The 13,489-nt window shown below is 44.3% G+C and overlaps 1 protein-coding gene across 2 annotated transcripts in view; it reads left to right on the top strand.

Moving 5' to 3' along the window:
* Window positions 1-13,489, top strand: part of Kpna6 (karyopherin (importin) alpha 6) — a 28,789-nt gene that overhangs the window by 4,722 nt on the left and 10,578 nt on the right. The window contains exons 1-7 of one of the 2 annotated variants that reach the window (XM_006502814.3): window positions 5,546-5,646; window positions 6,607-6,740; window positions 10,186-10,278; window positions 10,558-10,657; window positions 11,644-11,738; window positions 12,485-12,616; window positions 13,093-13,181. In XM_006502814.3, the coding sequence (XP_006502877.1) occupies window positions 5,628-5,646; window positions 6,607-6,740; window positions 10,186-10,278; window positions 10,558-10,657; window positions 11,644-11,738; window positions 12,485-12,616; window positions 13,093-13,181 (662 nt within the window). In that variant the 5' untranslated portion in view covers window positions 5,546-5,627. Of the gene's footprint in view, window positions 1-5,545; window positions 5,647-6,606; window positions 6,741-10,185; window positions 10,279-10,557; window positions 10,658-11,643; window positions 11,739-12,484; window positions 12,617-13,092; window positions 13,182-13,489 lie in introns of those variants that run through there. The other variant, NM_008468.4, reaches the window with a different exon arrangement.

Genomic DNA, 13,489 nt, shown 5'->3' with positions numbered 1-13,489 from the left:
CGGACCTTTGGAAGAGCAGTCGGGTGCTCTTACCCACTGAGCCATCTCACCAGCTCCATTGATTTTTTTAAAAAAAGGTTTATTTATTTATTATATATAAGTACACTGTAGCTGTCTCAGACACACCAGAAGAGGGCATCCATCAGATCCCATTACAGATGGTTGTGAGCCACCATGTGATTGCTGGGATTTGAACTGAGGACCTCTGGAAGAACAATCAGTGCTCTTAACCGCTGAGCCATCTCTCCAGCCCCATTTTTTTTGTTTTTTTTGTTTTTTGTTTTTTTTAGTTTTATTTTCAGTCTGAAGAGATGGCTCTGGCTGTGGTTAAGAGCACTTGTTTCTGCAGAGGACCCAGATTCAACTCACAGCCACCCATAATTTTAGTTCCAGTGGATCCAACACCGTCTTCTGACCCCCAAGGGCACCAGGCATATATGTAGTTCCCTTACATGCAGGCAAAATACTCATGCACATAAAAATAAAAGATGTTTTTAAAATTATTTTTCTTATATGTATGTTTCTGTGTGGATATGTGCCTGTGATTGCAGATAACCTGTAGAGATCAGAGAAGAGCCCCTGGAACTGGAGGTACAGGCTTTGTGAGCCACCAAGTTTGCACAGATCCGGGGAGTCAGATAGGGATCTTCTATACGAGCAGCAAGTGCTCTTAACGACCCAGCAGTCTCTACAGCCCCAGAGAAGAAAAAGTTGTAAGTTTAGGGGCAGTGTTGGTTACCTGTGGAGAGAGCAACAGTGATACCCTGCTCACTATTAGTTCTCCTGAAGTGACTTAGCACTGCACTCCAGTCAGACTAGGTGTCCTATACAGTGTGCCTTTTCTCTACTGCATTATTTTTTTCTCGTGCTGTTTTTTTGTTTTTTTGTCTGGGTTTTTTGTTTGTTTGTTTGTTTGTTTGTTTTTGTTTTTGTTTTTGTTTTTGGACAAGGTTTCTCTGTGTAGCCCTGGCTGTCCTGGAACTCACTCTGTAGACCAGGCTGGCCTCAAACTCAGAAATCCACCTGCCTCTGCCTCCCGAGTGCTGGGATTAAAGGCGTGCGCCACCAAGCCCAGTTCCTCGTACTGTTTTTATTTTAGATGCATAAAATACATTTTGTCTTTCCTGTAATATTCAGTATCATACCATGCTTTTAGTCCTATGAGCAATAGGCTATACTATATAATCTATGTGTATAATAAAATACACCATCTTAGTAGGATCATGTTCACACAGTGATGAAATCTGCTAAGAATGATTTCTCAGGGCTGGAGAGATGGCTCAGCGGTTAAGAGCATCGACTGCTCTTTGGAAGCTCCTGAGTTCAAATCCCAGCAACCACATGGTGGCTCACAACTATCCATCCGTAACGAGATCTGATGCCCTCTTCTGGTGTGTCAGAAGACAGCTACAGTGTGTACTTACATATAATAAATAAATAAATTAAAAAAAAAGAATGATTTCTCAGAGCTGAGCATGGTGGCGCACGGCTTTAATCCCAGTACTTGTGAAGCAGAGGCAGGTGGATCTCTGCGTTCGAGGCCAGCCTGGTCTACAGAGTGAGCTCCAGGATAGCCAGGGCTACGCAGAGAAACCCTGTCTAAAAAAAAAAACAAAACAAAAACAAAAAAGGAATGATTTCTCAGAACATATCCCATTGCTATGACTATTAGTAGTCTATTAATAGCCTCTATATAGTTGTTACCAGAATATAGGCTATTAAGGGCAGTGTTCTGCTTCTGCAAAAAGTTCTTTTCGGACTCTGAAATTGCCACTAGCAATGCCAAGATTATGAGGCATAATTTGTAAATAATAGGTAGTTTAAAAGTGTGGGTAGATCCAGCAAGGTGGTGCTTGCTGCCAAACCTAAAATCACATATGGATGATGGAGATGACAAAGTTCTAAACGTTGTGTTGGACCTCTACACAAACACCCAAGCCAATATACACGCAAAATAGATGTAATTTTTTTTTAATTGAGTGAAGAGCTAGGGTTGTAGTTGGCAAAATTTTTGTCTTGAATGTACAAAGAACTGAGGCGATCCCCAGAACTTCATAAACAATGTATGCTGGCAAATACCTGTAATGCCAGCACTGTGTAGGTAGAGGTCTGAAGATGAGAACCTCAAGGCCATCCTCAGCTACAAGCAAGTTCAGGGCTAGCCTAGGCTAAATAAGACCAGGAGTTAGCTACAGAGGACAGATATAGAAAAAGCTTTCTCCATGCTTTGAGCTGCCATAAAATATTTTAAAAATATTTTAAGTAAACAGGCATGCCTTTAATCTCAGCACTTTGGAAATAGAGGCATATCTCACAGATCTCTGCAAAGTGAGTTTTAGTCAGTCAGAACTACACAGAGAAACTCTCAAAAAAATCACTTGTGTGCCTGATATCTGCAGAGGCCAGAAGATAACATCAGATTCCCTGGGATTGGAATTACAGGTTGTGAGCTATCATGTAGGTGCTGCAGAGTGAATCCAGTGCCTTTGGAAATACAGCTAGCACTCTTAGCTACTGAGTCATTCATTTTTCCAGTCCCCAGATGTCTTATATTGGTGTTAAGATAGGATAATGAAGTTTTCTAATTTGTTTTTGGCTGCAAATAATGGAATCTTTTAAACTGATAGTACTTCTAGCCAGGTAAGCCAGAACACCCCCTTCAAAAAATTTAATTAATTAATTTATTTATTTATTTGTGCCCCTCTAGGTTTATTCAGCCACCTGAGAGGAGACACTAAATACTCGTCACCTGAGTGTCCCATTAGTATCAAGCCTCTCTCCTGGCCTGGTACAAAACCTTACCCATCGGCACAAAACCTTACCCATCTTGGACTCTTTCTTTTCCCTGTTCTGTAATGTGGTTGGACACTGTGATACTGTCACTTCAGTCTCTCCTGAGCTGCTCTGTGTGTAGGTTTTTCTTTTTTACTTTATTTTTTTTAAAGATTTATTTATTATTATATGTAAGTACACTGTAGCTGTCTTCAGACACACCAGAAGAGGGCATCAGATCCCATTACAGATGGTTGGAGCCGCCATGCAGTTGCTGGGAACTGAACTCAGGACCTCTGGAAGAGCAGTCAGTGCTCTTAACCACTGAGCCATCTCTCCAGCCCCAGCCTAGACTATTAACTGATACTCTTTGTCTCAAATCAGAAAACAAGACAAAATAAAAACACTTGTAAACCATAGCAGTTTAGTGCTACAAAAACTCTCAAGCTGAATGTCCTCTATGATAGTGGATCTCAACTCGTGGCTTGTGACCATCAGAAAACATGTACTTAGGATGTTCTTAGGAACTCAAACACTGCTTAGTAGCAAAATTACAGTTATGAAGTAGCAACAAAAATAAATTTATGGTTGGGAGTTCCTAAGATCATCAGAAACATGTGTTTTCTGATGGTTACACACAGGCTAAGAACCATAGTTGTATGGCCTGCCCTTTGTTAGGTGTGTTTGTCTGTGTTCCTAAAACACATACCTGGTGTTGTCAGTCCTCTCTATCTCAGGGACGCAGTCCACTTCCCAAATCCCAATCTGCAGGTTTCCTGTTGGTTTTTCTAGCTTTGTGACATTTTTGCCTATGCTGCCTTCTACTCATTTCCTCTGCATGTGAGCATTTCTGGAGTGTAATAAATTCTAGAAATTCTTCCATATATTGGGTATGAGTGTGGGTTTGCCATGGCACACGTGTGGAGGTCGGAAGTGTCCCTTCCTCTGGGTAGCTTCTTAAGACTATCAGCCTTGGTGGTAGCACCATGACCTGCTGTGCCCTCAGTGGCCGCCACTAGGAGATTCCTTAAGTAGTGTGGTAGTCCCTGAAAGAGATTATGATGGTGGCAGTGACTCAGGTGGCCATAGTAGGAATAAAGGTTAAGAGTCTGAGTTCTGAGCCGGGTGTGGTGGCGCACGCCCCTAATCCCAGCACTTGGGAGGCAGCGGCAGGCAGATCTCTGAGTTCGAGGCCAGCCTGGTCTACAAAGTGAGTTCCAGGACAGCCAGGGCTATACAGAGAAACTCTGTCTCGCTCGAAAAACAACAACAATGACAAAAAAAAAAAAAAAGAGTGAGTTCTCTGGTTGGGTTTTGGTGTCATGTGGTGGCAAAGCGGAGTGGGGTGAGGATCAAGTATGCCTCCTGTGCCTGTTGACTTGAGCAGCAGGGTGGATGGAAATACTGAAATGTGTCTAAATGTAGACAATTTAGAATACGTCTGTTTCCTGAGGGAAGGCATCCAAAAGACAAGTGAATATAGACGTAAAGGGGTGGGGTCTGGGAATGAGCTTTCATTATCTGTGTGTTTGTCTCTATATATCTTGAAACTATAGAATCAACTCAGACCACAAAAAGTGCAGATATTAGGCTAAAAAGAGTATGGGAGGAGAGAGTGGCGGTGCAGTCTTTTAACTCAGGTAGAGGAGCCAGGTGGTGGTGGAGCACACTTTTCATTCAGGAATTGGGAGGCAGAGCAGGTGGACCTCCACCTGCCTCCTTTGTCTCCCCAGTTGCTGGGATTAAAGTCATGAACCAGTATGCCCATCAAATGCTCATTACATGGCCTTGGCAGGCCTGGAACTCACAGAGATCTGCCTGCCTCGGACATAGCACTTCTGAAATAAAGGTGTCTGCTGTTGCCACACCTGGCAAGTAGGTTTTTGTTCGTTTGTTTGTTTTTTACGTTTTTGAGCTTTTTGTTGTTTTTTGTTTTAATATGCAAAAGTGATTTGCCTGCATGTTTGTCTATACACCATGCCAGGTTCCTATGGAGATCAGAAGAGTGTGTCAAATTCCCTATGACTGAAGCACAAAGGGTTGTGAGCCAGTGTCAGTGGTACTGGGAATAGGATCTGGGTCCTATGTTAGAACACCCAGTGCTCTTAAACACTATGCCATCTCTCCAGTCCCTGAGTATTTTGTGTGTGTGTAAGCAACAGGTCCCCCACCTTCCTTATTAATAATAATTACCAAAATGCAAGAAAGCTGAAGAACTGAAGATGAAGTGTGAGTGACAGAGCCTGGCGGTGGTGGCACAGTCCTAGCACTGGGGCAGCAGAGCAGATGGGGCTCTGGGTTTGAGGCCAGCCAGGGCTACACAGAGAAGACAGTAAGTGACGTGTGGTTTAGAAGAGCATCTCTGCATGTTTGGGTTTGTCCTTCTCTCCTGTGTCGTGTTAGCATCCCACCCTTCAAGTGTCAACATTGTAGCTGACTTTGTACTCCGGAGATTTTTTTATTTGATTATTCTAATTTTGTAGGTGTTGTCTCCCCCATTAAGTTTAGATTTGTTGTTGCTTGTACTTTAGTCTATCCTGAGAATTTACTGTAAGAGAAAACTATGTGTTGTAAAAATGAGTATGACTGGTGAGGTGGGGCGCTCTTAAGCCAGAGGGAACAAAGCATGGTCTCGAGGTGGGAGGGTCTGTAGTAACAGGGTTTCCTCAGGTGCTTCTGCAGATGTTCATCCTTCTATTCTTTGTTGCCTGCTTCTCCAGTGAAGTCATAAGTAGATATTTGTGATAGTTACTTGTCACCATGGTAACTAAAGAAGCAATGTGGTTTCTATTTCAGTTTAACTGTCAACTGTGCTCAAAGGAGAGGACAGCCTCTGGGACAGCACAGGCTCAATCATGAAAAACTATGTGTCAGGTAGTAAAGGACAGCATTCCACAGGGGCTTGCCTTTAGTAGTCTCGCCTCTGCCTGTTTAGGTACCCATAGGAGAGGCCACTGTAGACCCTTGTAAGTGTGTGTGTGTGTGTGTGTGTGTGTGTGTGTGTGTGTGTGTGTGTGTGTGTGTGTGTGTGAGTGAACGTGTGCACACATGTCATTGTGTGCATGTGGAAGTCAGAGGACAGTTTGCAGGAGCGAATTCTCCTTCAACTGTGTAATAGAACTGGATATTGAGACTTGGTGGCAAGGACCATCACCTACTGAGCCATTTCATTTGATGGCTTGCTTTCTTGTTTACATTTTTATTTTTAATGTACATGTGTTTTTATATACCTGATGCCCCATATGCGTGAAGAAACTGGAGCGATCAGAAGAGGCATCAGATGCCCTGGAACTGGAACTAGAGATGGTTAGGAGCTGTGCTGTGGGTGCTGGGACCTGAGCCTGGATCCTCCTCAGGAGCAGCACGTGTTCTCAGCTACTTCAGCAATCATTTTTCCAGCTTCTCTGCTTATTTAGTTTTACTTTATGAGGGTTTTGCCTACCTATGTGCTTGGCACATTCAGATGTTAGAAAATGGCACCGGATCCCATGGAGCTAGAGTTTACAGATGGTTGTCAGCCACCATATGGGTTCTGCGCTTGCACCTGGGTTCTCTGCAAGAGCAGCAAATACTTTTAAACACTGAGCCATCTCTTCAGCAGCCCTCCCCCCAACCCCCAAGATAATAAATCTTTATGGGCTTTGCCAAGTAAACTTCCAAAGCAGTCCTAGAGAGACTGACCAGAGGTGCTTCTCTGCTTCTTCGTTCCATTTCTTTTCAGGGCCAGAACTTGTTTGCCATCTTCCTGTGCTTTCTCATCATTGATATTCTCATTTTGATCACGTGGGAAAAAAGAAATGCTACACTCAACTCTGACAATCTGCTCTCTTCTAGAGACCATGGCAAGCCCAGGGAAGGACAATTATCGAATGAAGAGCTATAAGAACAATGCCTTAAACCCTGAGGAAATGAGACGAAGGAGGGAGGAAGAGGGCATTCAGCTTCGGAAACAGAAGCGGGAACAACAAGTAAGTCACCTGCAGCGTCCTCTCTCTCTCATTTTTAAGATTTATTTATTGTTATATGTAAGTACACTGTTGCTGGCTTCAGACACACCAGAAGAGGGCGTCAGACCTCATTATGGATGGTTGCTGGGATTTCAACTCAGGACCTTCAGAAGAGCAGTTGGTGCTCTTAACTGCTGAGCCATCTCTCCAGCCCACCTGCAGCATTCTCAGGTGCACTCATCCCTTCATCCTTCTGCCTAGGGCAGTGCGATTCTCATCTCTCTGACACTGAGACCCTATAATACAGTCCCTCATGTCATAGTGACCCCAACCACAAAATTATTTTGTTGCTACTTCATAACTTATGAATCATAATGTAAATATCTGTGTTTTCCGATGGTCTTAGGCAACCCCTGCCTGCAAAGGGATCTCAACCCGTATGTTGAGAAACCCTGGCATAGGGAAATGTGCTTTATCAATGTAGCAGGCTAGTCATCAAATTTGTTTACCTATTTGTTTTGTAGGTGGGTTTGCATGTAAGCAAGTTCTGTGTGTGTGACCAGACATTGATATTACCATCTTTTCCAGTTTCTGTCCACCTTAACTTCCATCACTGAACCTGAACCCACTGATTGGCTTGACTAGCCAGTGTGCTCTAGAGAGCCTGTCTCCTAAGTGCTGGGATTATAGCTGTGCACCTCACTTACATATTGGGGATTTGAACTCCGGTCCTCATGCTTGCTTTATAAGCATTTTACTCATTAATCCACCTCCCCAGACTTCTGGGTTCCTTTTCTAAGCAAATATTGGAAACTTTGAGAAAGGAAAAAAAACCCAATTTCTTTTTTTTCTTTTAAAGATTTATTTATTTATTTATTTATTTATTTATTTATTTATTTATTTATTATATGTAAGTACACTGTCTTCAGACACTCCAGAAGAGGGAGTCAGATTTCGTTACGGATGTTTGTGAGCCACCATGTGGTTGCTGGGATTTGAACTCCAGACCTTTGGAAGAGCAGTCGGGTGCTCTTACCCACTGAGCCATCTCACCAGCCCAAAAACCAATTTCTTAATCCTTTTCTAAAAATTAAACCAACTTGTGTCGTTTTTATTCTGCACTGGAGATGTAGCTCCTGTTCCCTGTGGTTTTCCTGGCTTGGTTGCTTGAGATGTGTATGTGCGTGGCGTGGCATGGCGTGGTGTGCAAGTGGGGATCAGGACAGCCGCTCAGTGTCAGTCCTCACCTTGAGCCTTGGCTGAGCCTGGGTCTCCTTTGTGTGTGGTATGATGATGACTGCTGCCTGTGCCAGCCTGTCTCCCTCCATCTGACTGCATGACAGATACTCTTCATATGTGCTGTGCAGGGACCTCGGACTCAGGTCCTCACACACGGAGCCATCTCTTTGCCCTGTTCTTTGCTGGGCCTGGAGAGGTGACTGAGCTGTTAATGGTGCTTACTGCTCTTGAACAGGACCTAGGTTTTAGCACCTCCAGAGAGGTTTGCAGCCATGCATGACTCTGCTTCTAAGAGACGTGCTCTTCTGCCCTCTGTGGGCTCCCTCATGCTACCTGAACTCACTCAGGCACACACGCATATATGTATAAAAAAATTTTTTTTTTAATTTAAAAACTTGAGAAAAATTATTTTGATCAGGCAGTGGTGGTGCATGCCTTTAAGCCCAGCACTTAGGAAGAAGAGGCAGGTGGTTTTCTGTGAGTTCAAGGCCAGGGTAGTCTACAGAGTGAGTATAGCCAAGGCTTCACAGAAAAATCCTGTCTCATAAAACCAACTAAGTAAATAAATAAGAATATTCTGATAATTCCATCTGTGTGGGTAAGGTATGTTAGTCACAGTTCTCCGTTTCCTTGTCTTATTCCTCTCCTGCTGAAACCCCTCCTCCCAGTAACTCCTCCCACTCCCATGGCTCTCATTTCTGTGCCCTCCTGAGTTTAATGAGAGTTGTTTATAGGAGCATAAGTGGAGGTCTTAATGACAGCTAGACACTTTACCAGTGGCTATACCACTGAAGAAAATGACACCTCCTCTGCCAGCTTCCTTGTGCCTTCTGTCTTCATACTGCACACAGTGTAGTCAGGGTTTGGCCTGGCCATAGAGACTTAGCAGTCATTCTGGGCTGCCTTCTGTTATGAAGGACTAGAGAGTTTCAATACAACCAGAGCTGTATAGAAAGACCCTGTCTGCAAAACAAACAAAGCAAAACAAAGAAGCGCTTTGATTTCATGTGTATGCTTTGTGTATATATGTGTTCCTGGTGTCTGCAGAGTTCAGAAGAGAGCACTGGATCCCCCGGAACTGGGAACCAAACCCAAGTCCCCTTTACCAGCAACAGAGAGCCATGTCTCTGGCCTTCTGTTCTTTTAAGAGTCTTCTGTATTAAGTGTACTTAGGACAAGCCCAGCAGTGGATCCGTGCTCCTAATCCCAGGACTCACGAGGCAGAAGCAGGTGGATCTTTGAGTTTGAGGCCAGCCTGGTTTACAGAGCAAGTTCCAGGGCAGCCAGGGTTACACAGATGGAACTGTCTCAAAAAAAAAAAAAAAAAAAAAAAAAAGATTTGCCCAGGCCAGAGACTGATTAATCAATCTTATAGTTGCACCACCATGTGTGACTAGATGTAATTACGCAGCTCTAGATTCAGTCATGGAACTTGTTTTTGTCACTTTTCTTTGTCTTCTGGGAACTCCTTCTGTAGACCAGGCTGGCCTCAGTGATCTGCCTGACTGTGTTTCCTGAGTGCTGGAATTCAAAGGTGGGTGACCACTACCCACCTACCTATCTTCCTTCTGTTCTGTTCGGTTCTGTTCTGTTCTTTCTTCCTTCCTTCCTTCTTGAAGATTGATTGATCACATATGCAGGAGTCTCCTGCATGTATGCCTGCAGGACACCAGATCTCACCAAAAATGGTTGTGAGCCACTACCATGTTGCTGGGAATTGAACTCAGGACCTCTGGAAGGAGCAGCCAGTGTTTTTAACCTCTGAGTCATCTCTCCAGCCCCCCTTTCTTTCTTTTTTATTTTTTTTAATTTAATTTTATTTTATTTTTTATTATATGTAAGTACACTGTAGCTGTCTTCAGACTCTCCAGAAGAGGGTGTCAGATCTCATTACAGATGGTTGTGAGCCACCATGTGGTTGCTGGGATTTGAACTTAGGACCTTAGGAAAAGCAGTCAGTGCGCTTAACCGATGAGCCATCTCACCAGCCCTAATGTTTTTTTCATTCTCCTCACCATTACACAAAGTGAAAGTTTTTTTCAAATAATTTTTTAAAAAGAATGTGAATAGTTGTATCATAGAAAACAAAGCTTTTGAACATGTTTCATGTCTGCTTAAATTAAATGTTGGCCTCATTTTCCTCATGCTCATAGTTTCTTGTCATTATGTCATAATCTGCCCTCAGTTTGTGAGTGATGTTACCCTGTCTCCCCTCTTCACTTTTCAGCTTTTTAAACGGAGAAATGTAGAGCTGATTAATGAAGAAGCTGCCATGTTTGATAGTCTGCTGATGGATTCCTACGTGAGCTCTACAACTGGGGTAAGCCTTTCAAGGCCTGGTCACAGCTACTATGGGCACAGAAGTCAGATGGGAAGCTCTTCTGTGCCTTCTGTGGACAATCCACCAGGGATCCATTGATGCAAACCCTGAGGAAACATTTAGGGAATCCCTTTTAAATATTGTACCTTGAAGCAGACGTGGATTGGATAAGCCCTCCTATCACTTGAGGATCTTAGGAAGCAGAAGCCGTACAAGGTTGTGTGTTCCCTTCTGGCTGTATTATTGACCGCAAGGCCGTGAACCTGTTTTCTGTTCTAGGAGAGCGTGATCACGAGAGAGATGGTAGAGATGCTCTTCTCGGACGACTCTGACTTGCAGTTAGCAACCACGCAGAAATTCCGGAAACTCCTGTCCAAAGGTACAGAACCTGGTCCTTCACAGAAAGGGGCCATGGAATTTAGCCTTCTGTCTCTTTTTTTGTTTGTTTGTTCTGTTCTGTTTTGTTTTTTGAGACAGGATTTCTCTGTGTAGCCCTGAATGTCCTGGAACTCACATTTTAGACCAGGCTGGCCTCGAACTCAGAAGTCCGCTTGCCTTTGCCTCCCGAGTGCTGGAATTAAAGGCGAGCGCCACCACCACCCTCCAATTTTTTATTAGGTATTTTCTTCATTTACATTTCAAATGCTATCCTGAAAGTCCCCTATACCCTCCCCCCAGCCTTCTGTCTCTTTACTGCCCATTGCTCATCCTACCTTGCTGGCCAGGTTTTCTTTGAATATGTCAAGTGGGTGTATTCCCACTTTTATACTTGGTATTCCCTCTTCTAATAATCCTTTTCCCAAAAAAATGTTCAGCACTTCCTTCAGCTACCTTTTTTCTTTTTTTTCTTTTTTTTTGTTTTTCAAGACAGGGTTTCTCTGTGTAACTCTAGCTGTCCTGGAACTCTCTCTGTAGACTAGGCTGGCTTTGAATTCACAGAGATCCGCCTGCCTCTGCCTCCCAAGCACTGGGATTATAGGTGTGCTCCACCACTGCCTAGCAGGTCTTTGTTAGAAGGCAAATGTATAGGCTAAGGTTGCTCATTCCTTGGTGCGAGCTCGGGTTCTCTCTCTCTCTCTCTCTCTCTCTCTCTCGGGTTCTCTCTCTCTGTCTCTCTCTCTCTCTGTCTCTCTCTCTGTGTCTCTGTCTCTCTCCTTTTCTGACGTGCTTACATACAGGAAGCCAGAGGTGAGCATACCTAGACTAGGTTGCCTTTGTATTTGTAACATGCCAACGGTATTCTAAGCTGTAGATGAGCAAAGGACTACTTTGGAAAGTCTACAAAATTGGTCAGAGCATCTCGGGTTGTGAATGGGTCAGTCCAAGCTTCTCCTGACTTTTTCTGCCTTTCCTGTCTTCCTCTAGAGCCGAGTCCTCCAATAGATGAAGTTATTAACACTCCAGGAGTAGTTGATCGGTTTGTGGAGTTTCTGAAGAGAAATGAGAATTGTACATTGCAGGTAATGGCTCTAAGGTGGAATGGCCAGATGAGAGTTCCTCACATGACAGTGGACTGTCTTTGTGGCATCCCTTTAGGAAATGGGAAAGTAATATCGGGAAATTACCTTCCTTAAAAATAGCTTCAGGGCTGGGTGTGGTAGTACAGCCTGTGCTACTAGCAAAGTGAACAAACCTTCAGGTTTGAGGCCAGCCTGTTCTCCACAGTGAGTGTCTTTTTAAATGAGACACACACACGAGTTGGGGCGGGGGGGGGGGGGCACTCATCAGATTAAGGTTCCCATTGGGCCTGACAGTGTGACCCAGGACTCATGCATGATAGAATGATTGAACTGACTCCTGCAGTCTGCAGGTTGTCCTCTGACCTCCACAAGCATGGTATGGCACATAGATGAACATACAGACACAAAAAATAAAGAAAAGGGTTTTGGATAGCAATAATTATGTGAACCTAGCTGAGTTTCCACAGTATATATATACAAAGGGGGAGCGGGGAAGCTTTAAGCCACACTAATACTTTTAGCCAGCATATATTAATACTTTCAGCATGCAGTAGGCTGGGACATGAGGACTGCCACAGGGTTGATACCAGCGGCATGCAAGTCCCCTCTCTGCTAAAGGATGGTGGGGAAAGACGAGTTTGGTTTGGGCTTCTGTTGCTACTAGAGATTGGCTGTTGTGAGGCAGGTGGGTAGGTAGGGCTGCTCAGTCTGCAGACCTCTCAGTTGTGTTGTGATCTCCCTTTCAGTTTGAAGCTGCCTGGGCTCTAACAAACATTGCCTCTGGAACGTCTCAGCAGACCAAAATTGTCATTGAAGCAGGAGCTGTCCCCATTTTTATAGAGTTACTTAACTCAGACTTTGAAGATGTACAAGAACAGGTAACACTCAAAATTTGGTCAATGTTTTGGCCGTACTTACAGTATAGTAAAAAATAAATATTGATGCATATTTGGAGAACTATGGAGAATTGAACAAGGCTTGCTGCTCCTCGTATGAAAATGGGTTAGCCTGTGGTACTCACACAGAAATGGAAAGCAGTGATGGAGTCTCTCTTTACCTCGTGTGGGTCTGGGCCAAGGTAGAGAGTCAAGACTTTTTCTTTCTCCCTTCCTATGAAGGGATGATGAAGTCTGTAGTTTGGTGTCTCTGGCTTCAGTTCGTGTGGCCGCCTGCCTTTCCCACTGAACAGGGCTTCCGGGGAGAAGCTCTAAAAGAGCAAGTGCTCAGCAAGAGTCCTCCTAGACACAGTCTAGGTGGCTCACTCCAGTGTGCTGTCCTCACCCTGTCGGACCGCTTTGTAAGTAGTCACGGAAGCTGCCAGGCTCTGGGTGACAGTTGTCTGCTCCCTTTTCAGGCAGTGTGGGCGCTTGGAAACATCGCTGGAGATAGCTCGCTTTGCAGGGATTATGTCTTGAATTGCTCCATCCTTAACCCCTTGTTAACGTGAGTAATCCCGGGGCTCTGCAGCGTGGCCACGTGGCAGTGTATGTGGGGGATAATAAAACCTTGGATGGTGGCACAAACCTTTCGTCCCAGCATTCGGGAGGCAGAGGCAGGCAGATTTCTGAGTTCGATGCCACCTTGATCTACAGAATGAGTTCCAGGAGGGCCATAGTTAGACAGAGAAAAGCCTGTCACAAGACAAAAACAAGTAATGAGGCCCAGCATAGTGGCACGGGCCTTTTGTTTTGTTTTGTTTTTCCGAGGCGTGCGCCACCACACCCGGTGGCCCGGACCTTTTAATCCTAGCC

This window comes from Mus musculus, chromosome 4 (genome assembly GCF_000001635.26).
Source record: "Mus musculus strain C57BL/6J chromosome 4, GRCm38.p6 C57BL/6J".
Lineage (NCBI taxonomy): Eukaryota > Metazoa > Chordata > Mammalia > Rodentia > Muridae > Mus > Mus musculus.
This window is presented reverse-complemented; position numbering and strand designations above follow the sequence as displayed.